The sequence below is a fragment of the Aotus nancymaae genome, unplaced genomic scaffold, assembly GCF_030222135.1.
Source record: "Aotus nancymaae isolate 86718 unplaced genomic scaffold, 86718_ANA_hifiasm-v0.15.2.pri h1tg000059l, whole genome shotgun sequence".
NCBI classification, from domain to species: domain Eukaryota; kingdom Metazoa; phylum Chordata; class Mammalia; order Primates; family Aotidae; genus Aotus; species Aotus nancymaae.
The window spans coordinates 72,910,120-72,937,771 of record NW_026988473.1 but is presented as its reverse complement, the minus strand read 5'-3'; the positions used below and the strand labels follow the sequence as shown (position 1 = coordinate 72,937,771).

The following is a 27,652-nucleotide window of genomic DNA, read 5'->3' as shown; positions in this document are numbered from 1 at the left end:
TATTACCATAGTGTAAGCAATAAGCAATTGGGAAGGGTGTAGATTTCTACAATATGAGTGTTTCTTGAAGTTTATTTTCAAAAATTTATCTTAGACGTGGCTTTGGATTTCTGGACCCTTGTGCCTGTACTGTGCTGAAAGACTTTACAGGTATATCCGGAGCAATAAGCCAGTCACCATCATTTCCGTCGTAAGTCATCCCTCAGATGTCATGGAAATCCGAATGGTCAAAGAAAATTTTAAAGCAAGACCTGGCCAGGTGAGTCAGTGGTCAGCAACTTTTTAAATAGCCTTTATCCTTATGTAATTTTTGGAACTTAGCAAACATCACATCATTGAAATAGTTGAAATTCTAAATTGGTCATTTAAAACTTATCTGTTTGTTGCTTTTTAGTATATTATTCTACATTGTCCCAGTGTATCTGCATTAGAAAATCATCCATTTACCCTCACAATGGTAAGAAACATATCTCTTGATTTTTCACATTTGTAGCGTGCTATGCATCTTTTTCTTTTTTTGTGTTCTATCTCATTCTAAAAGGTATTCAAGGCTATCATAGTATTCCTGATGTTTAAGTAACCATCCTTTCGCAAGGAAAATAGTTATCTGTTCAAGAATTTTGTAATTATTCTTTATTATTCTTTTGACACCTTACAATTCAGGAAGTAGTGAATTAAAATGTAATAAAGCTTGTTGTTTCAAAATGTAGGCCAAGCACAGTGACTCATGCCTATTAATTCCAGCACTCTGGGAGGTCAAGGAAGGAAGACCGCTTGAGCCCAGCGTTCCAAGATCAGCCTGAACAACATAAGGGGACCCCTTTTCTACAGTAAATTAAAAAAAAAAAAAGTCAGGTGTAGTGTTACACACCTGTAGTCCCAGCTACTAGAAAGGCTGAAGGAGGAGGATTCCTGGAGTCCCAGTGTTTGAGATTTCACTAAGCCTTGATCACACCACTGCTCTCCAGCTTGGGCAAGACAGTAAGACCTTGTCCAAAAAAGAAATATATATATATATATATAAAATTTTGTCAACATTTACTCTTCTCCTTTTATATGGAAAATCTGATTTTATACAATTTTCTTTAGTGATTGAATTTAGGGGAAATATAGATACTCTGGGTTGGGGTGGAAGCATTAAAAAAAAAAATGCAGTGTTTAGAAAAAGTAAAATCCAGGGTAATGGGAGACAGAATGGGAAGTAAAATTAGAAAAACCAAATGGAGTGAATAATGACATGGGAGGGCATCTAACTAAATAATGGACAGCATCAAATATGATTAGCTAATCAGCATATTGTTTAATATTATTATCAAAATAGCATGAGCTCATTTAAAAAATTTAGACAATTCACAGACATAAAATAAAATAGAAACTTAAAATTATTTTTTCCCCACTTCCCAATCCTTTACTCTGAAATTTGACGTATCTTTCCAGATATCTTCCCATCTGCTTCTGCATATATGAGTGTCTAACATTTGTTTGCTGGATCATATTGTTTTGTAACTGGCTCCTTTCACTCAACAACGTATGACGGACATCTTCCCGTATTACTCTGTGTGCCTCATTCATGTTAATGACTGTGTAATATTCCACAGTGGGAAAGTACTGTAATTTATTTGATATTTTCATTGATGATGGAGATTTGGGCTTTATTCAATTTTTAAGAAAGACATTTGAGAACCGAGACCACATGTTTACATGTATGCTTAAGACAGACAAATTGGGGTGAGGGAAATGCAAAAAAATAACTAATGACAAAGGGCTGAGATTTGAAAGTAGGGTTGTACTGTGAATGGGAATTATTTTCAAATTGTATGTATTATTCAAGTTGAAAATTCTGATATTCAAGTGAATATTCTGAAACCTTGGGCAAATTGCTTCAGTTCTTTGTAAATTTGGTTCCTCAGTTTAATATTGAGATAAAAACACTACCTATTTATAGATATTTTTTGTAGATTTAAGTGAACCATTACAAACTAACGCATGTAGAAGACCTCCTGGAACAAGAAAATGTCAGATACACGCAAATACACGGTAGCAATTATTATGACTTTGATTTTCAGAGTTTACCCCTTGAGAAATATATGCTTGTGCAGACAGCTAGACCAGAAAGTTCCATATTTGAAGGACCAAAGAGACAGAATGGAAGTGTCAAATCAAACCAGAAGCCATTCATTCGATAGCGTTTCTTAAAAAGAAAAAAAATGATTTCTGCTTCATTTGCTTCAAGTTTTGCATTCTGTGTATAGCAAACTTATTTATTAATGATTAGGGAAAAGTTTGACACCCAGTGACATAATGAACAACATTCGATTGTATAAAGAAAGATAGCAAAACTGATCTACCATGAGGACTGAATTAATTGATAATTGTTTCCCCAATAATAATGATAGATGAGTCCAGACACCATTTCATCTGGGCTGCATTGTGGCTGGCTGGAGTTAGAGGATAAATATGTTATCAGGAGGCATAGAGGAAATTTAGTTGCCTGCATGGAATATAAAATTGAGATCTTAGTGTCTTTAGGACATAGCTGTCTTCAGAAACCAAACAGCCGTGTCATGTCCATCCTTCCTGTAGGATATGCATGCCTTACAAGGTGGTTTAATAAGATCATCTTTGTTCCAGGAGGCTTGGGTAATATACCTTACCAACACATGTTCAGGTTTGGGCTTTCAGCTGAATTATATTTTACTTCTGATAGTTGTAAAACATGTTCCCATCTGTCTGCATCTGTATATCCCATATATGTAAAATTGCTAACACAAAAATAGAAGGGAATAATTGAAAAGGGAGAAAATACACGAGTTTGTCCTTACTTAAATAGTTTAAGAAGTTTGGCTTAATCCTGGGGTCATAAGAGATTTACTTCAGAATTTAACTTTCCCTTGTGTTGGCAACTTTATTTTGAAAATCATTTCTTCAGCATTAAATAGAGAATATGGAATAAGAAAATAAATCAGTTGCTAAATACCAAGTACAGAGAAAAAAGGATTTTTTTATTTTTAAAACTATTTTTCAATGTACACAAAAGTAGAAAGAATAGTATAAAGAACCCTTATATATTTATCAAAACTATAGAGGATACTTTACTTTTTAGTATATACTCTATCACTAAAAACTTTTTGGCTTTCTTAAAACGGTATGTCAAAGAATTTTTCACCTATGTTCATACTGAAGAGAGGCTTCTAGAGCTAATTTCTTTCCACAGGCCTAGGCCCTTTTCACAAGATAAAGGGAAAATACAAAGAAGTGGTGTGTAGAGCTGGAAGGGCTTTTAAGTAAGTGCCTTCTGTAGCCTGGACTGCTCTTTAAAAGGTGATTATGGTAACAGATATGATAGCCCTGTAGCCAGCTTGAGGCACAGATGGGAAGAAAAGAAAGAGGAGAGAAGGGAATGTAGGTAACAGACAGAAGAAAAGGAACTGGGGGTGGGAGGTGACTGAGAAAGGAAAACCAAATTGTATGTGACATAAAATAGTAGTAACTGTTCACACGAAGGGCAAAAGCTTTAGAATTCATTGTCAGCTCCTTCAGTTGTTACTGCTGTGTCTGTGAGTATATCTCTCGACCCTGCTAAGGCTCAATTTCATCATCTGCAAAGCAGTGCTAGTGATACTCACCTGGAGGGGCATCCTTCATATTGTCAATATTAGTTAACAAAATCACGTGTGTAAATCCCTTGGCACGTCATTGGTCAGTACTTGGTAATAAAGATGTTATTATTTTCATAATCTTAAAATATCTGGTTTTAACTTGGATTATTGCTTTCATTTATGAAATTATTCATTTTTAAGAAGCAAGTACAAGACATGAGCATGTGGTTTTTCAACTTGAAAATGAGAAACTGGGAATACGAGAGTAGTTTTGGTTATCTGAAAATCTGTCATATGGGTGAAGGATCTTTTTTTTTCTTTTAGGATCCCAATAGGAAAAAAAGTTTTAGGAAAATACATTTTGATTTAACATAGTAAAGACATTTCTAACTATGAGACCAGTCTAGAAATTACAAAGAGCTGTCTCACAAGAGTATTTGCAAGGATGATTGCACTAGATCAGGATTTTTCAATCATGGCAGTATTGACATGTTGGATCAGATAATTCTTGGATGGGATGTGTTGTGCTGTGTATTATAGGATGTTTTGCAGCCTCTTTAGCCTGGATCCACTAGATGACAATAGTATCCCCACTGTGACTGCCAAAATTGTCTCCAGATGTAACCAGGTGCCTTCTGAGGGGTAAAATCACCTATAGTTGACAACCATCACATTAGATCAGTAGTTGGTCAACATAGCTTCCAATCCTGAAGGGCTCCAGGATGTTCTTTTAGAGGCCACTGTGAGAAAGGAGAATTTAAGGACAATAGAGAAGTTGAGGGATGGGAGTGCTTAGCTTGTGTCCTGGAGACACCAATCACATCAGTGAGAACAGCTCACTTTCAAACAGTCTCTGTTAGGAGGATTCTGCTAAAGTAATCATATAAACATCATCATCTAAAAACATATTTTGCTTACTCAACTAGAATCCTTTTTGGAATTCCGTGAAAATTATTTTGGTTACCATGAGTTCCTGAATACTTTCATGTGATGTAGACCTTTGAAAGAGAATTTGATTACTTTTCAAATTCAAATTTTTTTTTTTTATTCACTGTCATCAATGACCAAATAACAGTTTGGGTATGAATCAAAAAGAAAGTGGGATAGCAGTATAAATATCTGACAAGTTCATCAAGAATTAAAATAACATGAGGATAGCCTCATGTACTTGATATTTTTGTCATATAAATGAAAGCTCTGTTTTTCCCCCTGTAGGATCTCAAAATGTGGAAATCGGAACAGTACATTGTTCTTGGAGAACAAATATTGGTTTAGTGACCACTTTGGGAAATAGTAATGTATTTTGATTGGTGGGAAAAGACAAGGGAGCTTTCCTCACTTCAGGGAAGCCCCTTTAGGTGTATGAGGCTCTGGAGCCTATTGGTCGCCTCCTCTAGCAAATGACATCTCACCCTGGGCCTTGACTCTCGAGGAAGCCCAGGGAGCCCTCAGCATGAAGGCTCTGAGTCCATTGCAGGCTTGTTTCAGAAGATTCAGATTCAGAAGTGCATGAGATGAAGATAAAGAGGTTGGATGTCTACAGTCTATATCCATCATAGTTTTTCTTTTCTTTTTATTTAAGAAAAAATTATCTTATTTCTTCTGGTTCTGTAAGAAATTTTTACCAAAATGACAAAAAGGAGAAAAAAAGGATAATTGTAGTAAACCAGGATTTGGAGACCACTTCTTTCATTCCTTTAAAGAAACGTTGTTCTCTGAAAATTATCCCAGATCTTGGGAGGTGGCATTGGAAGAAGGAAGGAAGGAAGGAAGGGAGGGAGGGAGGGAGGGAGGGAGGGAGGGAGGGAGGAGGTAAGGAGGGAAGAAGGGAAGGAGGAAGGGAAGGAAGGAAGGAAAGGGAAGGAAGAAAGAGGAAAGGAGGGAGGCAGAAAGGGAGGGAGGCAGAGAGAGAGGGAGGGAGGGAAGGAGGGAAGGAAGGAAGGAAAGAGAGTAAGGGAGGGAGGCAGGAAGAGAGAGATGGAGAGAGGTTGGAAGGGAGGGAGGGAAAGAGGGAGGAATAAAAGACATTTTCAATGGCTTAGTTTGGAAAATGTTGCTTAATATGTATTTTAATATGCATAGTGCCTACTAATATATTAATGGGTTTGAGAAGTTCTTTAATATATAATCTCATTAATTTTTTTCCTTTCTTTCTTTTTTTTTTTTTTTTTTTGAGACAAAGTCTGGCTCTGTCACCCAGGCTGGAGAGCAGTGATGTGATCATGACTCACTGCAGCCTGGACTTCCGGGCTTAGCCTCCTGAGTAGCTGGGACTACAGGCACATGCCACCATGCCTGGATTTTTTTTTTTTTTTTTTTTAATTTATAGAGATAGGGTCTCTCTATGTTGCCCAGGCTGATCTCAAACTCTTGGCCTCAAGCATTCCTCCTGCCTCAGCCTCGCAAAATGCTGGGATTACAGACATGAACCACCCCATGCCACCAATCCCATTAAATTTTGTTAACTCATTTAGTTAATGCTTTCCCATTTTCCCACTTTTGGGTCTCACCCTGGAACCACCTCATTTTCTTTCATGTTTACCCCTTAAACTCCACCCATTCTCTTTGCCTGGGAACTCTCATTCCTCCTTCACATCCCATCTTCATATCACTTCTGCTGAGTAGCCTCCACTGACCCTCCCAATTAGATTAAGTATCCTGACCTTTTTCATTTTTTTTAGAGCATCCCGCGTGCACTCTTCAACACCAGTCATTAAATTATTTGTTTAATTAATTTCTGTTCTCCTCAGAGACCATACGCTCCATGAGCCCTTTGAAAGATGAATTCATAGCACAGTATCTGGCACATAATCGATGCATATCTGTTGAAAGAGTAAAAACCACCTAATATATAGGGTTCAGGACCTAGCGTGAGACATGCTTTGTGGATAGATATTCCTTCCCTCATCTCTTTATAGCACACTCTTTCTTAGAGGGTGCAACTACAGAAAAGGAAATGTTGGAGGGATAAAGAAGAAAGGAGAAATACTTATTTCCAAAGTGGCTCTCGTTTGGAGTAGACTGAGTCAGAGTAGAGTGTTTAATTAAAGTCTAATCTTTCACGTGATGGTACTTACTTCTCTCTAACAAAAGAGGAAAGGAAAATGTACCTATGGCAAAGGTCTTTAGAAAGAACCACCAAAGACAAATAGACACAATTTGTGGATTATATCTGGTCTATGAGGAAGTCATTTTTCACATCACCTCCCTTATTCTCAGGCAAAACAACATAAAATTACTTGCTCCTCCATCTGTGCTTATATGACAAATCCTATCAATATTTCTTAGATTCACCTAGCACCTTGTAGGTTGAAATAGATCTTGACTCTACAAGGTTAGGTTTTGTATTCACAGTCATTCATTTTTCTAAACATCAGTTTTTGTATGTTTTACTTAAGCTTTATTAAACCTCAATTCTAAATACTGTTTTCTTGAAACGACTTTATCTCATAGATATTTTAAATTTTTATAATAGTTGGCTCTAAATAAAATTTTAAGGCAAAGAAATTATTTTTATCAGACTATCTGTTTATCATGTAGGCTTAGGAGATGGTTTATACCTTTCCCAGATTTGGGGAGTTGCAAGCTTGCTCATTGGCACTATCCCTCAGAGGAGTTTTTGTTTTCATAAGTGGAATATAGGCAAACCTTGCTGCTGATTAGAAATGAATTTGAATAGAGCAAAGATTTCTAAGCCAAATTTTACATTAGTTATGTTAATTTACAGTCTTTTCCTGCCATTTTTTGTCCAATTACTTCTATTTGGCACTTAGAAATGAAAAATGCATGCTTTCAAACATTTTCACTGCATAGTTGTCTTAAGAGTTCCTTTGAAGTAAAACAAAATTTCCCATTTGGTGATTCCCACTAAAAAGTAAGTATCACATCTTTGTCAAAGATAATAGTACCTACTAATTAAGTGCCTAAGAGGTTCTTTCATAGCTTTTGTGAATATTACATTATTTAATTCTTATAATGTTTCTATGAGACATGTATTGTTAACTCAGTGATGCAGAAAAGAACGTGGCTCAGAGAGACTGAATAGCATGCCCAAAGTCACACCTTTAGTTGAGGCAGAGGTGAGATACAAACACAGAGCTGTCTGTCTGAGACGTGCTATTACCTGTTCTGCACCGTCTCTCTCCTGCCACACCATCCGTCCGTGCTGAGGGCTTTCTTATTCCTAACACTGCTGTTATTTTTGAACATCTATGTTGCTGGAGTCAGAAAACAAATATAAGTTAAAAATTACCATTTGGAACTGAGGTTTATTGAAAACACAAATATGTGTTTTCTATAGAAATATGAACGCTTTGGATTGTCCATACTACTAAGCTCTTTTAATACTGTGAAAGTGGTGAAATTTGAATAAGTCCTCCTGTTTGTAAAAGTCTAATACTGATTTTCATATCCTATGCCAGTTAGAAAGAATCAAATCGATAATATATACAACTATTTCACATTCAGTTGTTTTTTTTTTTTAATCTCACTTCTTAAGATGGAGATTAAACTTTTCAAACTGAAAGTACAACTTCAAAGTGCAAAAGATAGGGCACAGAAACACTATTTCAGTCAAGGTAAAACTAAGCTTTAAGCACTGATTTATTGGGAGTGCAAGAGAGTTTTGATATTTAAAGTGCTTCACTGTTTTTTACATATAACATTGACTTCCCTACACAAGAATGATATCCTAATGTGATGGGTTTTCCAAGGAAATTGTGATTGTTTTTTGTTGGTAAACCTATATTCTCTCATGGTAAAACCTCATACACACGTTTACTGACAAAACTGATGATGGAAATTATAGGACATTGTGTCGTATCAGATCATGGATTTTAGAATACTACAGCTTGGGATGGAGTCCTATATGCTCCACTTTCTAATATTAAGACTGTGGACATGAAAATCAACATACTTAATTTTTGGTTTACTTCTTTATAAAAATGTAATAGCAACTTCTCCATGGAGTTACTCTACTATTAATCAAAAAGATATAATTAAGTGGTATGTGTGATGCTTGGCATATAGTAAACTCTCTGTAAATAGATTTTGTTATGGTTGTTTCAGATAGTTACTGAGGGACCAAAGACATGGATTAAACTAAGATTTTTTCCCCTTATTCTTCAGTATGTAGTAACTGACTAAGCTTTGGCCACAGATTGTTTTAGAAACAGTCTTTCGGGGGACTGATGACTAACTTACCTTTTATGGTCTTCTAGCCTCAAGGATGAATGATGTTTTAGGTTAGGTTTCCTAGGAAACAGGCTGAGAGGCATATTGCATGCAGCAGATTTGTTGGGAAGTATACTTAGGAAGCCAATCAATAACAATTGACTAAAAGGACAAGGCAGAACCTGAATTATGTGATACAGTTCCACAGAAGTCTCAGAAGGTCTGCCCGGAGCTCTGCAGATGAAATGATAGCTTGCAGTGGTCCTGTCTTGAAATCAGGGGGCCAAACTTTTGTAACCCCCAATCGACCAGTCCTTGGATTTGAGATACCTCCAGGTTGATGCATTTAGACATAGGCAAAAAAGCTTTGTTCTATAGATAGCTATTCCGGGGACAGGTCTCAGTAGGGAGCCCTCCCAGGCAACCCTTTCAGAAGCTGGAAGAATGGCGAATGAGTGTGTTGATCCTGGAAGTTGAGAGGCGGGTGGGAAGGGAAAGCGTCTGAGCAGTGCAACGCGGTGTCCTTTAAGTAGATTTCAAAAACACAGATCTTTTATGAGATTATTCTTCATTTTTAACACTAGAAATTAAATTTGAGGTACATATAAATTCTAGTTTGTCTACACTAACTGAACTTCAGAAATCTGTTGTCCAAACTACAAATGCATTTACATTTGAGAGGTCTAAAGCATAGATCGTTGAAGTGACTAAAGAAACCCAAATAATACAATCAATAACAAAGTTCGAACCAGAACCCGTTTATTGACTCTCCTCTCACTTCACACCTTTATTGATTTAAAACCTGTGTAGAATGTAACATTTTGTTCTTCAACTGTGTAAGGGATGTCTGCAAGTGTTTTCCGGCTGTGCTCTGCAATTACCAAATTTAAGATTTTCTACCAAATCAAATCCTATATGAAGGTATGTTCTCACCTAATTTAGCTGTATAAATTAGAGATAATTGGAAAAAGCCCTAAGTTAAGAGAGCATGAAACCTACTGATTAATACACAATATGGCATCTCTTCATATTTAGCTGAGGTAGACATTATTTTCATGGATTCTCAATTATGGAAATAATGCAGAGTCTGCCTTTTAAATAGTTGTAATGAGTTGATGCTTACATGAATACCTCTTTATTCTTCTGTTATTATTTTTAGTCAGGAACAAACGTGGTTTCCTGACATCTGTATTCTCCGTTGTGTGATTCATTGTTTTTAAGCTTGAATAACCTGATTTCACATATTTTTCCATGAGTCAGAAGCATGTCTAGCTGTTAGTTTGTTATTGCCTGCACTTTTACATTGCATAGCTGCACTAGCCATCATTTTTCTACTTTGTGTTTTTAATCTTTTAACCAGTCACTATGGGAATATATTTTCCAGTTTTCAATGAGAACCAGGCAAGCATGGCTATGGATCTTACAAACATTGGCAACATTTTATTGCTATTGTTTATTTAATTTTGTGGGTTTAAATGAAACCAGGAAGTCTGCAGCAGTTTTGATCTCTGGTCTTGCTCTCATCTATTTAAACCTTAAAAATTGCTTTGCTCTATGGTTTCCCAATTTTATTGCTTGACCAGAATTAGCTTGGATACATGATAGGTTAACATGGCAACAATATATCTTAACCATAGATGAAGCAAAGTGGTCAAAATTACCAGAGAAGATGATTAATGTTCATGAAAAATTAATGGGACAGCTGAGTTTCTTGAGACTTAAACATCATCTAACTGCTCTAGTTTGGCTTTTTTCCAGGAGAAATAAAAATATTCCCTTAGTGTCTAATGAGAGTTTGCATGATAAGTATGAACTTTAGCAGGTTAGTGTATTTAGAGTAAATCTACTAAATATTGAGCTTAATTTATCCAATCCTTATTTTTGGATGCTTCTTTTTGCCTAAGGACCCAAAGGAAATGATGAATAAAAGTTTCTTTCTTGACTCACATCCCTTCTAGCTATCGCTCCCTTTCTCAGCAATCCAGTTCCTTTCCTCCCATTCTCTTAAATCAACCAACTTTTGCCCACAGCACACCACTAAAGCATTTCCAGGTTCGGCAGTGACCATGTTATTGTTAAGTTCTCACTCTTCAACAGGCTTGACCAATAAGCAGCGCTTAATACAGCTGATCATTCACTTTACTGAAACACTTTTTTCCACTTATCTGTTTTTCTCCACATTTTCTGGTTGTTCTATTTTTGTCGTTCCTGGTCATTCCCGGAACCTCTAAGTATCAGAACATACCAGTGTCCATTTCTTCAACTTCTCTTCCTCTCTAGCTGTACACAGTTCTCTGGTAGTCTCTCTCATCATCTATATTGTTTTCACGTCCCGAATTTATATTCCCAACCCAGATTTTAACTCTGCAATTCAGGCTCGTATTTCCAGAACATTTAGGCCTTTGGATTTACTTTGATGGATAAAGGAGTCATGGAAGAGTGTGGTTAGAGAAGTGACATGATATGGCTTACTTTTCAACAGGATAACCCTGGCTGCTGTGTTCAGACTAGATAAGGGGAAGCAAGAGCAGAAGCAGGGTGTCCAGCTAGGAGTCCAGTTAGGAGCTGTTGCAGTCGTCCAGTCGAGGTATGATGATGGTTATGACCAGGGTGGTAACAGTGGAAGTGTGAGAAGTGATCGTATTCTGAATATACTTCAAAGTTAGAGTTAACAAAATTTATTCCATGGATTGTATATATAATGTGAAAAGAAGAGAAGTCAAGGCTGATTCCAAAGTTTTTGGTCCGAGCAACTGGAATTTCATTAATATAGGGAAGGTTGGGGATGGAGAGGAGGTTCTGATGGAAATTTGTGCTACTCCACTTAGGACGTGTTATTTCGAGATGACACTTAGAATGCTTTCATTAAATATTTATGTGGCGAATGACTGGCATCTCAGCCCTGCTGTCCATGACCAGTTATTTCTATACATAGAGGCTTTTGTGTTCCACCCTCCTCTTGGCTTTGTGGAGTAGTAGTTACGTAGCCTGTGATCAGAGCAAAGTGAATTTTGGGATAAAATTAACTCATATACAGACACAAACAGATTTTTCTTTAAAATAATGATCCCCAACTCTAACTTCCTCCTATTACCTCTAAGACCTGAGTTTCTCCAGTGTTCTGATCAAAAGATGGGCTTGCTTCTCAAGGTAATCTCTGTTTGAAGGCAGTGGGATTTTGGCTTCATATGTTTTCTTCAGTCAGTTCCTAAACCACCACCTCATCCACTTGTCACTTTCAAAAATTTGTTAACATCTCTTTATTTTTCTTATCACTCCCCATACTATTTTTGCCATTGTGGTGTCTATTTTTATATCTCTAAACTGTTACTTTAGTATTCCCTTTGCCTAAGGGACCTGAGGTAAATGCACATGTTCAATCCAAGTTAATAAAAATTCCATTTACATATTCTTCCAGAATCTTTCTTTTTAATATTTAACATATTTTTCATTCAAATATACAATTAAACACTTTTTTCTTTCATATAAACACAAAAGCATTAAAGTTTTAATTTTTTTTTTTTTTTTTTGAGACGGAGTTTCGCTCTTGTTACCCAGGCTGGAGTGCAATGGTGCGATCTCGGCTCACCGCAACCTCCGCCTCCTGGGTTCAGGCAATTCTCCTGCCTCAGCCTTCTGAGTAGCTGGGACTACAGGCACGCGACACCATGCCCAGCTAATTTTTTGTATTTCTAGTAGAGACGGGGTTTCACCATGTTGACCAGGATGGTCTTGATCTCTTGACCTTGTGATCCACCCACCTCGGCCTCCCAAAATGCTGGGATTATAGGTGTGAGCCATAAAGTTTTAATTTGGCAAAATGTTTACTGTCATGACGTCGCATTAATTGTGGAATATTCAGTGTTCCATGTTCTTGTCTTTTTGTAGACTTGGAACAGTCTTCAGTTGTGAAATTGCATGAGCTCGTAGCATAATAGTCTGTGGAGTATTTTGGACACTAAATAAATATTTCTTGAGTGAATAAATAAATTCTAGAAGTATTGCCCACCTTTGACATTTGTGTTCATTCTCAGGTTAATTCTCCTGTATTTTTTATCCAGTATTTACTATTCAATTGATATTATAATATGTATTCAACTGATACCTTCAATGTACAAGGTGCTGTAGAATATGTAATAATGATTTAGAAATAGTTCTTGATCTTAAGACATTTACAGTTTATTAATACAGGAAAAGTTGCATAAAAATAAAGAGCTAGACTGTAATAAGGAGCATAAGAGTCATACTCATAATTTGAGGGCTCAGGGAAATGAGAATTTTCTTGGCAGGAAAAATCAGGATATCTTTATAAAATGGGGGCATTTAAGATAAACCTTGAAAAGTTGCTAGGATTCAACATGAGAAATGGAAAAGAAGTCACTCAAAATGAGTAGGCTTGCATGTAGGGAGATGAAGGGACTAGAAAATGTATTAGTTGGTAAGTATTGGTTTAGCTCGATTAGAGTAAATCAAGGGGAAACATGGCTATAAAGCCAGAAAGAATTTGAAACAGACGTGTTTGGCCACAGGCCATAGGACACAAAGAATATGGGTGTTTTTTCACAGGGGAACAAAAGGTTAATCAATAGGAGATTGCTGTGATCAGACATTTTCATTGGGAAGCCTGTTTGAAAGGAAATGAAAGGTGATTGAATGCCGGCAAGATAAATAAGTAGTATTACTCAGAGAGATTTGAGTCTCTGTTCTGAGAAGGATGTAGGTTCTATTTCCAGATATATGGAATTAGAAGGAGAAGATAGTTTTGGAAATATTAATAAGACAACAGTAATTTTAGATATGGTCAATTTAGAATGAATTTCTGGTATAAACGTTTAACAGGCAGTCAAAAGTATGAAACTAAGAACTTGGGAAGAAAGGGTTAAAATAAAGACTTGACAAAAATGATTAAAGAACATCATATTCTGTGATCATTTTCTCAGGTTTAACACATTTAGTTATAGAAAAGTTGCTATTTTGGAATCATTTTTAATTTTTACTAAAAGGCTCTTGATTTACAAATAAAAATGCAGCTTGTGATTGTTTTATGTTGTATAAATCCATATTTATTCAAGAACAATGTGCAGAGACATCAAGTGACATCGTTTTTACATTTAGTTTCCAAACATAAGACAAGTTACAAATATCTTTTTATATTTTGTTATAATATTATTAGTCATTTGTGCACATTAAAAACCCAGTGCTATATTGAAGGAATAATTGGAAGTTAAAGGTTATATTTTCTCAAGGATATTAAAGTACATATTTCTCCAGGTCTGTTTTTGCAGTCGAATTGTCACTTTTTTTTTTTTCTTAGACTTAGGTGAATATATATGCTATTATTTACATTAAGGTCGACGTGATCCAAACTTTGTTTTTTATTTGGAGAAAACTAAAGAGATTCAGCAATATCTTAATGTTTACAGTTAAATTAAAATTTCAAAATACTTAAAAATTATTATCATAGCAAAGGCTTGGATCAATTTTAAAACATAGATGTAAGGTTTGAATGAAGCAACCGAGGTTGGAATGAAGCAACTGAGGCCAGTTATTGGAATAAAGAAATTTAATTAGCTCCTGGGCGAGGTTCTACGGTCCAACAGGAGGGGCCGGAGAAGTCACGCTTCTCTTCTTGGGGCGTGGGGTTTTATAGGGAGTGGAGGTAGCTGATTGACTGCGGCGAAACAAAGAGGAGGTAATTTCATTGGCTATGAAGGGACCGGGCACAGACGAGGGGCTGGTCGAGGACGTACGGGGCAAGCTTGCCATAGGGCAGGTCTTTGGCAGGCTTTTTAAAATTTCAGTGGGTGCAGGGCTCAGATTGGAATGCGGAAACGGGTACGGGGAGCCTGCGTGGAGAGGGCAAATGCTGAGTAATGTGCTCAGAATGGTGATGTAGTTTTTAGGCACGGAGAGAGAAGGGCGTGTCCATTCAGCTCCCAGTGAGGCAACCGGTCTTACATTCCGACCTTTTTGATGATATAGGACGTCACTTCTTTTCTGGCTACTTCCTGCTGAATAGGGGCAAAGTGGGGAGATCAGTTGGCTGGTGCTTCAGTTGGGATTCGGACATAGGGGTGAAGTAACATCTGGTTTACGGATACCCTGGAGATTTCCCTTATGCGTGCTTGTAAAAAGCTGAGAATAACAGGGCTAACATTAGTAGAATACACACCATGATGAGGGGAAGGATAACGGGAGCTAGCGAGGTAAATATGGGAGAATGCCACCAGTTAAAGGAAGAGCCCGGTGTATTCTGTTTCCTTCAGAGGTCTTTTTGGAGGCGGTAGAGAGTATTGACATTTTCTTCTACTAGGCCTGTTTTGCTGATGTAATAGCAACACTGTTCCTGGAGAAACAGACAGATACCCCCTTTTTCTGCCGTTAACAGGTCTAGGGCCCACCGTTTTTGGAGAGTTACCTGAGCCAGTGACGTTATCTGCCGCTGGAGGGATGCCAGAGAGGCGGCTGATGCCTCAATGGCCACACGGAGCTTGTCCTCCAGTTGAGCAGCTGAAGTGATGCTGTGGCCCATGGTTCCACTTCTTATTTTAGCTGCTGCTAGAGAGGATGCTAAAGAGAGGCCTATTACTATTGGGAGGAAGACTGCTCATTTGTCCCGGTGATTAGGGGACGGTGTGATGAGGTACAGGAACTCAGCCTGTCCATATACTTTTAACTGTGGGACTAGGGTGACAGGCACACAGGGGAATGTGAAGGATGTTTTGATAACTTTGGTTAGGGTTCCATTATACTAAAAGTATCCTCCTGGAGGCGCGCATAAAGGGAAGATTTTACGTTTACTGTGGTGTTGCACCCGAGGCTGGGGTTGTTAGCTGTCCCATAACATAGAGACTGGGAGCGTATTTTGAATAAGGGGATTCCCGTTAAGGTGGTGTCAGGTCCTGTGGGCGTTTGTGACAGGTTGAATCCGGTTCGGAGAGGAACTGCGGCTAAGCGGGGGGCAGTTGCTGAGAGAGGCACATAAAAAGCAGTGAGTGAGGTTTACAGTTTTGGTTAAGTTTAACATGTTGGCTCCCTGCTGTACTAGAGTTAACCAGGAGAAAGGATGAGAGGTGCTATCTGAGGGTTTGAATTGGTTAGTTAGGGTGGCCTTATTTTCCAGGATTGTATGGCTTACAGAGCTAAGTTGTTTTATAACTTTAGGGACAATGCAGGTATAGGACTGGAATATTAGCCATGTTCCCTGGGAGTATCTCTAAGTATAGTCTACATACAGTTTGCCGGGCACTCTAACATTCTAGTGGTTGTTTTATTATCCGGTAATGATGGCTTATGGCAGTCTGTCCAGAGCTGGTGATTGCTGGAGTGGTGTGATATTGGAGATTAGGCTAATGGCGGGTGATTATTTAGGCAGGTTGCGGTGGCAGGCGGAGAAGGCAACAGGGCTGGAGGGGCAGAAGTTAAGGTTGTATGTTAAGTTCTGCCTAAAAGATGAGGGCTGACCTGGAATTTCTAAGGCGGGACCGTCCAGGTAGGCCGTTGTGACAGGTTGGTGTTAGGATCAGTCCAGGTGAGGGCAAAGAGAAAGTAGTATTTAGGGTGAAGGGGAATGGTAAAGAAGGCGTTTTTAAGGTTAAGAATTATAAAATGAGAGGTAGTGGAGGGAATGTTTGATAATAGGGTGTATGGATTGGGAACTACAGGGTGGAGGGGAATTACTGCCTTATTGATAAGGCACAGGTTCTGAACTAGGCGATAGCCACACGGCTTTTGGACTGGCAAGATAGGAGTGTTGCAAGGGGAACTGGTAGGAATAAGGAGTCCCTGTGCTAGGAGTTAGGTGATAATAGGCTTTAGGCCCTGGCGGTGGGTTTTTGAGATGGGAAACTGAGGACGTGAGGGAAAGTGGGTAGGATTTTTAAGAAGTATCTTAGCTGGCGTGTGATGTCTGGCCACTACAGGCTTAGAGGTATCCCATACTAAGGGATTAACCACATCAGGAGGGATAGGGGGTTGAGACGAGGGGTTGAGCCCAGGCATAGGGTTGGTTAGGAGGGGCAGTAGGAGGTGAGTGGGTGATGGGTTTGAGTATGGGGGCCAGTAAGTTGGAGAGTGGCCCCACGGTTTGGAGAATATCTTGTCCTAATAGGGGTACTGGGCATGAGGGTATGATTAGAAAAGAGTGAGAAAAGGGGTGTCTTTGGAGGACGCAGGCTAAAGGATGAGTTTGATTAGGGTAGGAAGGCTTTCCATTAATTCCCATAACTGAAACCTGGGAAGGTATACTAGGCACTGAGTAGGAAGGCAATACAGAATAGGCAACCCCCATGTCCATTAAGAAGGAAATGGACTTACCCACTACTTGCAGCGTTTCCCTAGGCTTGGCAAGGGCGATGGGGGTCCTCGAGTCTGGGCTGCGTCAATTGTCCATGAGGCCGAGGAGTTTAAACGAAGGGACTGCATTCTTTGGACTGGCCTGCCCCTCACATGGAGATGCAGGGGGTGAGCCTGTAGTCCGGAACGGGCAGTCTACCTTCCAGTGTTTAGTCTGTTTGCAGATAGGACAGGGTCCAGGGGCTGGACCCAGATGGGGGCACAGTTAGGCCTAGTGCCCCTCCTGGCCGCATTTGAAGCAGGGCCCGGGCGGGACCTTTGAAGCAGTCTGGGCAGGTCTTGGGAGACCTTTTTGGAGGAACTTGGAGGAGTTCCTTATACTAGACGCTGGGCAAGCTGCTGGCCTTAGGGCTGCTACAATGGCTTGGGTTTGGAGTCTTACCTGTTGCTGTAAATGGGCCTGGCAGATGGCCTCAGCCTTTTCCTCTCAGCTATTAAAAACTTTAAATGCCATGTTTACCAGGTCTCGTATGGGAGTTTGGGGGCCCTCCTCTGCCTTTTTTAGTTTTTTTTTTTTTTTAACATTTGGTGCTGACTGGAAGATAAAATGGGCTGCTAGGAGGGTGGTCCCGGCTGGGGAGTCTGGGTTTACTCTGGTATGTAGGACTATAGCATTGGTTAATTGGTCGAGGAAGGCAGCTGGGTTAAGTTATAGGCCTGAGTGAGATAGGGAAATTCTTTAGTGTAAACAGTAGGATTGGTGGAGAATGACCTTAGGCATTTTTAAAGGTGGATAGATCAGTAAGGGAGAAGGGAACGTGCACTTGGACAACACCCTCTGCTTTGGCCACCTCACGGAGAGGACAAAGGAGGGAGCTTCCGCTGCTGGGAGCACTGTGTAGGTGAGTGTGAGCACTAGCAGGAGAGGCTATGTTAGGACCTGGGAGAGCAGAAGGGGGTTGGGGTTTTGAAAGAGGAGGGGCAGGAGGGATTGGGGATTTTGTGTAGAGGGGACAAAGAGGGGAACTCCCATTGGTGGGAGTGCTGTGTGAGCGAGTGTGGGCACTAACAGGAGAGGCCATGTTAGAACTCGGAGGACGAGGAGCAGGAGGGGTTTGGGAGCAGCTTTATGCTTTATGACGTCCCCGTGGAACTGCAGGTTGAGGCCCACACAAGCCCTGTAGCTGTTAGGCCGTGGGACTACATATAAACTCACTCACTCGCTCACTCGTGCCAGGGGTAGGAAGAGAAACTGAAAATACAGTTACTTTATAAAGCAGGTAATGGCCGTTATCTAGAGAGAGAGACAGAGAGAGAAAGAGAGGGAGATAGAGAGTTAGAAGTGGGAAACAGCCACCAGCGGCCATCACTGAGAGAGAGAGAGAGAGAGAGGGAGAGTGAGAGTGAGAGTGAGAGAGTTAGGAGATAGGAGCAGAAACAGGAGCCGAGAATACAGCCGAATCTGGATTTGCTGCTTAGAATTTACTTAATCATTCGCTTACTTGTGCTGAGGTTAGGAAGAGAAACTGAAAGTGGCAGTTACTCAATTAGCGGGAGTTTATATGCCAAAGGGCGAGTTTGAGATAGATGTTTTAGTGGTGTAAGCCAGGGATTTGGTTCTGCTCCTGGGCAGGGCCTGAAGTTGTAAACAGGGCTTCTGATTACCCAAACATTAGCCATTGCTGCGAAGATGATCGGAAGGGTGGCTCAGTGTCCCAGGCCATCCCACCGAGCACCTGAGACTACGAGAGGGTGCAGGAAGGTGGGGACATCTCCCTCAGATTCCTGGCCCTGAGAGACCCCTTACTGGGAGAAGACAAGAGTGCAGGGACATCTCCCCTACGCTCAGGTCCTCAGAAAGAGGCCGAGGCCCCGGGCCCGCAGCGAAAGAGGGGAGGGGGGGCCCTGACGCGGCCGCGTTTGCGAGCAGGGAGTCCACAGAGCAGGCAGTGGGAAAAGTTATGGGCAACAGAAGTCTTACCTCGAGGTGAGAGGCTCCCCTGTTCAGCTTTGAGTGCAGGAGTCAGTTTCCTCCAGGAGGGGAGGGGTCTTACAACTCCTCTCAGGTTTTCGGCACCACTTGTAAGGTTTGAATGAAGCAACCGAGGTTGGAATGAGGCAACTGAGGCCAGTTATTGGAACGAAGAAATTTAATTAGCTCCTGGGCGAGGTTCTACGTTCCGACAGGAGGGGCTGGAGAAGTCACGCTTCTCTTCTTGGGGCGTGGGGTTTTATAGGGAGTGGAGGTAGCTGATTGACTGTGGGGAAACAAAGAGGAGGTAATTTCATTGGCTATGAAGGGACTGGGCTCGGACAAGGGGCTGGTCGAGGACGTATGGGGCATAGGGCAGGTCTTTGGCAGGCTTTTAAAAATTTCGGCAGGTGCAGGGCTGAGATTGGAATGCGGAAACGGGTACGGGGAGCCTGCGTGGAGAGGGCAAATGCTGAGTAATGCACTCAGAATGGTGACGTAGTTTTCAGGCACGGAGAGAGAAGGGCGTGTCCATTCGGCTCCCAGTGAGGCAACCGGCCTTACAATAGATATATATGAAATAATTGTGAGACTTCTCTGTCATCATTTATACTTCCCAAGTTAATATTCCTAAAATTTTATTATATATTGTCTTCAATGAGAAAAAAAGCACAAATACCTCTTTTTATTTTAATATTAATGTGTGCCAAACTACACATATTATTCTGTAGTTTGAATATATCCATGGGCATATCTTTTTATTCATGTTTTAGGAGAAACAACAAAGCTATAGATATCAGTACTTGTACTATTTCTTCCCTTTGAGTTGTTTTCTAAAACAAAAAGACAGTGAGAAAACAATGAATCACTACAATGTGTTCTAGCAATATTAGTGAATCTGGATTTTTTTTAATGCAAAGACACTAAAATGTGATTCTAAGATCTTCAGTTTTCAAACCACAAATACTGAAGTCGTTCTTGTTATTCTGTGAAGCTTCTTTGCAAATATGAGGTTACATGCTTAAATAAAGACTGTTAAAGTTCTTAGTTTGGAGAAGTATCATTGACTTATAAAGACATCATTTCCAAGAGGTTGAGAGAAACAATATTTTGTTTTATCCATTCAAAATCAGACCAGCATTTGAAGCTATATTGATACCTTGAACTGGTACTTAGAAGAGAGAAGTTTACAGTCTCCTATGAGACCCAAAGAGATGTTAAACATCGTGTGTAATTACCTTTTACAGTATCTGCTTTGAAAGAATTGAACAGAGATATTAATATTTGGCAAAATATGTGCTTTATTTTAGAATGCATTATGAGATTAACTCAAGCCACATGTACCCTCAGGCACACAAGAACAAACATTCTTTGCTTTCCATTTTGATTCTTCTTGACTTTAGGTCATCTTTTTATAACCTGAGATCTAGTTCACAGTGAAAGACATCCAGTGTCATGTGGACTCTCAGATTGGTAGCTCAGATCTTTGTTGGGTATTTTGCGTTTTGAGAGCTACAAGTTTTATTATACAGAGACTCTGGCCAGCCTTTAATAATATATAGTAAAATTGTGGGTGGTTTTTGTAGATAATATCATTATATTTGGAGATTTACTGATGACAAAACTGGTTGCTTTCAGTTATTAAAAATCCCAGTGTAGTGTAGCTTGGGAGTGGTGGCTCATGCCTGTAATCTCAGCACTTTGGGAGGCAAGGTGGATGGATCACATGAGGCCAAGAGTTTGAGACCAGCCTCGGCAGCATAGTGAAACCCCGATTCTACTAAAAACACAAGAAAAATAGCTGGGCATGGTGGCACACGCCTGTAATCCCAGCTACTTGGGAGGCTGAAGCAGGAGAATCACTTGAACCTGGAAGGCAGAGGTTGCAGTGAGCTGAGATTGTGCCACTGCACTCCAGCCTGGGTGACAGAGTGAGACTCCATCTCAACAACAGTAACAAAGAAAGTTACAATGTAAATAAAACAATTAATTATAGAATCACAATTATAAATAAAAATATAATTTTAATAGTATAAATGTTTAAACAATGTCATTTAAAATATTTCAGTTTACTTCAATATTTTATGCTACTGTTAGCAATAATAATCCTATCAGAAACACTGATTGTAAAGTAGTAGTTTGCACATTCCATAGTACGTTAATTCCAGTCCTTGAACATAGATTATGTGCTTTTAGTTTGTTTATAATTTATTATGAATGACTAATAACTACCTTATATATTATATATAACATCATATATATATAGTATAATACTTATCTATATAAATACATATTTAGTGTTTTTACTGATTTTTGAGCTACTTTTCCTTTTTGCCTAATGAGTTGTTAACATATCTTCATGGTACCTTCATCTTCATTTATTTCTCTCATTATAGCATCTCTATATGACCTCCATTGACTAGTCAACAGTGAGCTCTGAAGTCTTGAACTTACTTTATGTAACCCAATCACTGATCAGAGGGCTCTTCTACTGCCGTTTTCTTTCCTCTTTGCCTTGACTTCAGCCCCTATTTCCTCTTAATTCCTATTGTGGCATACGGATTCTACTAATGATCAACACATGCCTTTTTTCCTCTTATTCCATTTGATTTCTTATGCAACTCACTCATTTTATGTATCTTTGCTTTAATAGAGACAGTGGCCTGCTATGATTAAGAATTAACAGACCTGGATCTGAATTCTGTCTTGTCTTTTTATTGGGCCAGTCAATATTTGAAGCCTCAATTACTCCATTTTCTTATCTATAAAAGACAACTCTGTCTCAGATTTCTTCTGAGAATGAAGGGTGGGAATGAAATAGTTATTTCAGTTGGAGCATAATTGTTGGGCATGGAAAATTAATGTCACATTAAGAATTTTTTCTCCCTGGAATTTGTTAGGATAGGTATATAATATCTAGGGAGAAAAGGACACAAAAATTCATTAGTTTTTGTTTCTTCCTTTGTGATTAAAAACTGGCTTTTCTTATATGTATTTTAACTCAGAAGATGTTTTAGCAGGATTTGTAGTTAAATGAAACACACTAGCAATTTTAATCTGCGTAATGTATTGTTTTATATAAGTATTTATAGGTTCTAGAGAAATGTAGTCTTATTGACCTGTTGACATTGCTTTTTTTTCCCCACTGATAAGGATCTACATAGATTTTAGTCTGTTCCTTTCTATTATGTATTGATTTGGAGGACTTGCTATCAGGATAAAAGTTATAATTGAATTATAGTCTCACATTATGTAATTATGAATCACAATTGATCCTAGTATTTATTTTTTTTTAGTGTCCTACTGAAACCAAAGCAACATTTGGGGTTCATCTTAAAATAGTAGGAGACTGGACAGGTATGTAGAATATACAATTTTAAGATATATTCTTTGAAAATAATGGAACGTAACAATTTGAATGTGTTTTATTATAACTAGCAGCATGTATAGAGATGTGTGTATGCTTTAAGCTGTTCTGTTTTTTCTGTTTGTTTGTTTTGCTTGTACAGTTTTGACATCTATATTTTCTCTTTTAAGATGCATTTTTGCAATCAGAATATCTTGGATATCAGTAATTATTAGTAATATATTGTTCAATATACTTGCAAATAATAGGTTTCTACTTACTTGTCAGGTGTACTGGCAATAGTGGGAATGCTGAAATGTGTTTCTTAGAAAATATGAGTTTAAAATATATGCTTGGTTTGACTCTCAAAATAATCAACACCTGGTAGTGAGATCACACAAATCTTCCAGCTCTTTCATGACATTTTTTGTTGTGTTTCTGTATGTATAGCAACTTCACAGTATCTTTGGAATAGATACTTTTAACAGCAGGCTTGTTGGTGATACTTTACTTGTCTTCAGTAAATACTTTTTATTATCTCAGAGATGCATTGTACTAAGAGCTCTGAGTAAATAAAAGAAACATTATTCATTCTTATATTAATATTTCCGTGACCCAACAGAATAACTGACAGGTGAATACTCAGTAAATATTGGCTCGTTGGTTGGTTATGTTGTTGTTGCAGGAAAGAATGCAGATATAAACATGAATGCAAATGTAAATCTAAATATTCTTATAATTAGGTGCTAAACAAGGAGCTGGCATGTAAAATCTGTAGGGAACGAGAAAAATGTAGCTTAAATGTGGTCTAGGGCTGTAAGAGAAACTTCACAGAAAAGACAGAATTTGAGCTGAAGCTTAGAAATCAGGCAAATGAAGAAAGATGTAGGTGATTTAAGTGAAATTCAGAGTATTGTCAAAAATCAGGAAAAATCAGGAAAAGAGATTAAAGTCTCTTTGGAAAGGATGAATCCAATCAGCCTTTAGTCAATTAAACAAAAGCAAAGTCAATCAAACAAAATGAAACAAAAACAATCAAACAAAAGCAAAGATTTTATTCTGGAGAGTAGTATAGAAGAACCATTTAGAGCCAACCTGGTGAAGATCACGAATGCCTTAGCAAAATATTGGAGTAACTGAGAGACTTTAGAGAACTTTTGAAGCATTTGAAACACCATGATGAAAATAGTATTATAAGTTGCTAGTTAGATAGATTAAAATCAAGGGAAGACTTGAAGGTACTTAAAGGCAGAGGGGAAAAGAGGCAGTGGAGAGGTGGAGATGGAAACTGGAAGTAATGGATTTGTGAACACAAGTTAAGAAGGTAGCATTAGAAGGAAGAACCTAATTTCTGTAAAAACCAGGGAATGATAAGATGTTGAATAATAAGAGAGATGTGTTTGAAATGAGGATTACAGTAGTTGATATAAAGAGCTTATTTTATATAGTTAAAAAATAAAATAGTGGTAGGTATAAAATTTAACGTCTTTAGAAAGGATAGCCATCTTAGAATTGGAGACTTGAAAAAAAGGAAGGAAATCTACAACATAGGATTTTATGGGCAAACATCTAAATGAATTAAAAAGATCTTTGAGCAGTAATGACTGATTCAGAGTCATGAAAAACCAGGCTTACATGGATAATGCTCAGGTGGTAGCATTGAAAAGAGATCATGGTCGTCCTCTGATAGATATACACTGGTGGAGGATGAACATATGAATAATCAATATGCCCAAAATCAGTTGATATAATCACAGTTTTTTGTTTGTTTGTTTTTGCACTGTTTTGGAAATAATCAGGAAAGTTCTTTTCTGGTGAGAATCCCAATATAGTAGGCATTAAGTTCAGTCATGAATGGTAAATTGGTAGAATTCTATATTTGAAAGGAAATGCACAATGAAAACAAAATTTAATTCATAAGACTAAGCAGAAACTCCTGATGGTTTATTATTAGCTATTGTTACCGAGTTTCTTCACAAAGTGATTTTATATTACCAGTAGCTCATTAAAATAAAGGATGTCTCACTATTTTAATCATCTCTATTAGGAACACTTAATAGTGTTAATTTTATCCTCCTTTTTAAATGTACTATGCCATTAAGAAAAACAAGATCATTCTATTTAGAGAGTTCAGTGCCAGTCAGATGCTTTTCAATTAATAGACCTTCTTTGTTGTTGACTTGAAATATTTGTTGACTTGGAAAAAAATAAGCATTCATGCAGAGAATCCCTAAATAATCATGTCACTGTGTGACACTTTAGCTGAAAGAGATTTAGCTGCCTTACAACAATGAAATTATAATTTTTGAAGGAAAAATAGGAGTATTATCTTTGAGATCAAGAATCATTGGTTTTTATTCTAAAACAATTTATTAAAACTCAGTATTAAGAGCAGTAGGTATAGGAAATATCAAAGATATACCTAAGAGGTTGAATATCAAAGTTTGTTTTTTTTTAAACTGACTTAGAGATATTTAGTAGTGACTTGTTTTTTGTTTTTGTTTTTGTTTTTGTTTTTTGAGACAGAGTCTCACTCTGTTGCCCAGGCTGGAGTGCAGTGGTGTGATCTTGGCTCACTGCAACCTCCACCTCCCAGGTTCAAGCAGTTCTCCTGCCTCAGCCTCCCAAGTAGCTGGGATTACAGGCACATGCCACCGTGCTGGCTAATTTTTGTATTGTTAGTAGAGACAGAGTTTCACCATGTTGGTCAGGCTTGTCTTGAACTCCTGACATCGTGATCAGCCCACCTTGGCCTCCCAAAGTGTTGGGATTACACTCATGAGCCACGGCACCCAGTCAATAGTGACTTTTTATTTGTTGAAATATGTTTTGCATTGGCAGGGTGTAGAGACTGAAGATCAGGTTTAAACTAGCTCCATAAATGATCTCTCTAAGTCTAATCAACTATACCTAGCTATCGAGTGCTGGAGAAGCAAGCGAAGCAGCTATGCAGCACAAGACAAAGAAGCATCAAACTCTTGTATTTGTTGTCTATATTTTCATTTTCACCAGACCTCTGGCTGCATCTCCTAAATATGTGGAAGACTTGTTAAGTTTAGAAGATTCTTAAAACACTTTAGATACAATTCAGGTTTTTTTTCTTGAAATGATGGTAGTAGGCTGGGCGCAGTGGGTCACGCCTGTAATCCCAGCACTTTGGGAGGCTGAGGTGGGCAGATCACGAGGTCAAGAGATCGAGACCATCCCAGTCAACATGGTGAAACCCCATCTCTACTAAAAAAAAAAAGTACAAAATATTAGCCGGGCGTGGTGGTGTGTACCTGTTGTCCCAGCTACTCGGGAGGCTGAGGCAGGAGAATTGCTTGAAACCAGAAAACGGAAGTTGCAGTGAGCTGGGATCTGGGATTGCACCACTGCACTCCAGCCTGGTGACGGAGCGAGACTCTGTCTCAAAAAAAAAAAAAAAAAAAAAGAAGAAGAAGAAATGATGGTAGTAGAGTGGATGGATTGGATTACCCAAGTAGGTGTCTCTTTTAATTGAATTAATATCTTGTTGCTCTTCTAGAATAGCCATTCTTTCCAGTTTCAAACATATGGTCACAGACTATTGACTAATCATTTTAAGTGTACAAAAATGTTTTGTTAATTTCTTCATTACATATGATTAGTATTGATTAATGTCTGAGATAATGCTATACCCTTGCTTATTTTGGTGGTCTGAATAGCTGCTTATTCCAGAGATGTTTGAGTTGTACTGCAACAGAATTAAAGACGTAACATTCACATGTAATTAATATAAAATTTCTGCCACTGATTCCTTCAGTAGTTAATGAATTTGTAATAATTGTGAATAAATATTCAATAAAGGACTTGTAGCATATATCACATGACAACGTTTCTTTGAATCTTGGATATAAATTCCCATATTGTCTACCGGAAAAGCTTTCTACAATCCAAAGATATGGCTATCTTTTAGGATTAAAAATGAGAAGACAGGGCATATATTATTGTGGATTTGCGCTAGTCACATGATGTATTGACTACTCACAGTACCAGTAATGTTAAATATAGGTTTAATTAAGGACTGGGGCGCACAAGAGTTGATAACTCTCTATTTGTTTCTATGTCACTGTAGAACCCAGTCATGTGTCAGGCTTTATCTAGATTTTTTCATGAAAATATTAAAACAAAACGTGTGTTATGTGTTTAAAGTAATTTTTTTTCATTTTTGGAAACTCATTATAAGTCAAATTATGACTACACTAAATTATATTAATGCTATTACTTTATAATAACAATATATTTTTGGCCAATTACGTCAACCACCTTACACTAGATATAACTGTGAATGTCTTTTGGTTGCTGCAAAAAGCCAATAAATAAATGAATAAATAAATAAATAAATCGTATTTGAATATAGGTAATCTCACAGAGTTTACACAGTTCATGTTCATATAATGTAAACTTTAAGCTCATAATAAATATTTATTATCAACTACTACATAACCAAAGGAGTGCCTGGAAGTACTCTTTTTGTTGTTACTTTGGCCATGACTAGTGAATTACAATGATTAGTCATTTGTGGAAAATAATATTTAAACTATTAGCTTTGGCTAATAATTCAATGTGTGTTAAACACCTACTGTGTTCCAGACTGTGTATTAGTCACTGGAGATACAGCATTGAACGAAAATGACAATGCCTCTGCTCTTATAGAGATTGTATTTCGGTCCATGGGAAGTTTATATCAGTTTTTTGGAGACGTTTTGGTATGACTCTATCTCCTGCCATTTGGCTGTGGTTTATAGATTGTAGCAGCCTCACCTACACCCCATGTCCTACCAGCCCCTGTGGATGGTAGTAGTTTTCTCCTACTCTCTGGATTGTTTTCACCATCCTTAATTTGGCTTCTCACTTCTTCCCTCACCTAAGTCATTAGTTCCCTGTAATGAACTTCTTCCACTTTAATTATACAGTCGTGTTTCTGGCAGATCTGCACTGTAACTCAGGTTAGCAAAGCTTTCGGAACAGAGCGCTGAATACAGAAGAGAAATATATAGGGAACTGCATTTCATGAAGTGCAAAAACCCAGAATAAGCCAAATACTTGTGCTCAAGAACCAGTAAGAAGTGCAGTGTTCCTGACACTAAGTGGGAAAGTTATAGTTGATAAGATCTGAGAGATACCTATGAGTCAGATCAGGTGAGCAAGTGCAGGACTTCAATTGTATTACAAATGTAACAGGAACCTATTGGAAGATTTTGATCAGGACTTGACTCATATTTTGAAAGGGTAACTCTGACTGCT

At 38.3% G+C, this 27,652-nt stretch overlaps 1 protein-coding gene across 10 annotated transcripts in view; it reads left to right on the top strand.

The window, feature by feature from the left end:
* Positions 1-27,652, top strand: part of NOX4 (NADPH oxidase 4) — a 154,149-nt gene that overhangs the window by 81,212 nt on the left and 45,285 nt on the right. For 9 of the 10 annotated variants that reach the window (XM_021665640.2, XM_012444856.3, XM_012444854.3 and 6 more), the window contains 3 exons: positions 95-259; positions 395-457; positions 22,335-22,395. In XM_021665640.2, the coding sequence (XP_021521315.2) occupies positions 95-259; positions 395-457; positions 22,335-22,395 (289 nt within the window). The remainder of the gene's footprint in view (positions 1-94; positions 260-394; positions 458-22,334; positions 22,396-27,652) is intronic. The other variant, XM_021665639.2, reaches the window with a different exon arrangement.